The sequence below is a fragment of the Apteryx rowi genome, unplaced genomic scaffold, assembly GCF_003343035.1.
Source record: "Apteryx rowi isolate R43461 unplaced genomic scaffold, aptRow1 scaffold_1017, whole genome shotgun sequence".
NCBI classification, from domain to species: domain Eukaryota; kingdom Metazoa; phylum Chordata; class Aves; order Apterygiformes; family Apterygidae; genus Apteryx; species Apteryx rowi.
This window is the reverse complement of record NW_020447217.1, coordinates 192,598-194,939: the sequence shown is the minus strand read 5'-3', so window position 1 is coordinate 194,939 and position 2,342 is coordinate 192,598. Positions and strand designations below refer to the sequence as shown.

The window sequence follows — 2,342 nt, the reverse complement described above, 5'->3', positions numbered from 1 at the left end:
GAGGGAGGTGAGGGACTCGGCGGGGCGCTGGGCGGGAGCGCGAGGCCGGCTCGCGTGCGGAGCGGGGCCGCAGCGGTACCTGGGAGGCAGGCGCGTCCGTCGGGCGCCAGGCGCTCGCCGTCGGCGCAGGCGCAGGTGTAGCGGGGCGAGCGGCGGGAGACGCGGGGCGCCGGCAGGCAGAGGTAGCCGCAGCCCCCGTTGCCGCCCGCGCACCAGTTCTCGCCTAGACGGAGCCGGGAGGCAGCGTCAGCCGCGCGGGCGGGAGACGTGGCTGCCAGGGGAAGGGATGGAGGGACAAGGGGACAGAGGGATGCAGGGATGGAAGGACACGGGGACGGATGGGGAGATGAGGGATGCAGGGACAGATGTGGGACAGAGGGATGGAGAAATTCAGGGATGGAGGGACACAGGGACAGAGGGATGCAGGACAGAGGGATGCGGGGAGGCAGGGATAGAGGGATGGAGAGATGGAGGAACACAGACAGAGGGATGGAAGGATGTAAGGATAGACGGGGACGCAGGGATGGAGGGATACAGGATGGAAAGATGGGGGGGCAGAGATGAATGGAGGGACAGAGATATGGAGGGATACGGGGATGGAAGGACGGAGGAATACGGGGACAGAAGGACGCGGGACGGGCTCCGGTACCTGCGGGCTGCTTCAGGGCGTGGTAGAGGACCAGGTCCTCAGGGGAGAACAAGTTCTCAGCCACCGTCTTCACCTCGGTGCCCGTCAGGCGGTTGGCGCTGAAGATGGCCTCGTTGTCGACGTCGGTCCAGAAGACGGTGTCCTGCGAGCGGAGAGGGGTTGGGGCGGCGGCGGCGGGCGCGCAGGCAACGCCGGGGCCGGGGCCGGCCGGGGCCGGGGCTCACCTCGAAGACGGTGACGGCGAAGGGGTGCGCCAGCGCGTGGGGGTCGGTCAGGACCGTCCGGCGGTTGCCCCCGTCCACGTCGACGCTGGAGAGCGCGTGGAGCCGGGAGTCCACCCAGTACAGGCGCTGCGACGGCAGGTCTGCGGGGAGCCGTCAGCGGGGCCCCGGGGACAGCAGGGGACGGGGACAGGGACGGGGACCAGGACAGGGATGGGAATGGGAGCAGGACAAGGACAGGGACCAGGATGGGCACTGAGACAGGGCTGGGACCAGGACTGGGACCAGGAAGGGACCAGGAAGGGGAAGAGGCCGGGGGCAAGGACAGAGATGTAGATGGAGACCAGGATGGGGMCAGGGACAAGGATGGAGATGGCAACAGGCACCAGGACAGGGACAAGGATAGCGACGGGGACAAGGATGGGGACAACAATGGAGATGGGACCAGGACAGGGACAGAGACGGGGCCAGGAAGCAGGACGGGGATGGAGAACAGGACAGGGACAAGGATGGAGACGGGGACAGGACCAGGATGGGGGACAAGGACAGGGGACGAGGATGGAGATGGGAATAAGGACAGGGACGAGGATGGGGACAACGATGGAGATGGGGATAGGACCAGGACAGGGACAGCGAGCAGGACAGCGATAAGGATGGGGACCGGGGGGGCCGTTGGATGGGGTTGCTGGAACCGCCGAAAGCCCCCACGTGGCCCAAGACGTCCCCCCGCCCGTGTCCCGTCCCGTCCCCGTCCCCGTCTCACCCAGCGTGATCCCGTTGGGCCACTCGATGCCCTCCGTCACCAGGGCGAAGTTGTCCGCGCCGTTGAGCCCGCTCTTGGCGATCTTGGCCAACGCGCCCCAGTCGGTCCAGTACATGAAGCTGGCGGAGGGGGAAGCGGGAATGAGCTCGCCGGCGAAGGCTGCCGCGCCGGGGGCCGTCGGCGGGGCCGAGCCGTCCCGGGGAAGGGGTGGGGGGCACCCACCCGTGAAGCGGGTCCACCACGATGGCCCGCGGTTTGGCGCCCGGCTCCCGGATGAGGGTCTTCCTCCTGGAGCCGGCGCCGTCGGCCACGGAGATGGAGCCCAGCTGCGAGTCGGTCCAGTAGATGTTGCCGTGGACCCAGTCGACGGCGAGGCCGTCGGGCGCCCGCAGCCCGGCGCCGATGACGGTGGCGTGGTGGCTGGCGTCGCCCGCCTTGTCGATGGAGGTGCTGCGGGGAGGAGGGGGGGGACGAGAGCCGGTTTCGCCGGGGGGCTCGCGGGCAGAGCCCCGGGGACGGCGGCGCGCCGGGGGCCCCGGCCTCACCGGTAGATCTTCCTCTGGGAGAGGTCGGACCAGTAGATGGTGTCGCTGGCGATCTCCATGTCGAGGGCCACCACGTGCTTCAGGTGGGGGATGAGGCTGGTGTAGTTGCTGCGGTCCAGCGTCATCCGCCGCACCTCGTGCCGGTTGGTGAAGAAGAGGTAGGC

The 2,342-nt window shown here is 69.0% G+C and overlaps 1 protein-coding gene across 1 annotated transcript; it reads right to left on the bottom strand.

Annotated features, from left to right (window-relative positions):
* Positions 1 to 79: 79 nt before the first annotated feature.
* On the bottom strand, positions 80 to 2,342 carry LDLR (low density lipoprotein receptor; the record flags this gene model as incomplete). Its single annotated transcript, XM_026064498.1, has 6 exons — positions 80 to 223; positions 650 to 791; positions 874 to 1,013; positions 1,634 to 1,752; positions 1,856 to 2,083; positions 2,179 to 2,342. Coding segments are annotated over 6 exons (937 nt in total), but the record flags the coding sequence as incomplete, so codon positions are not given.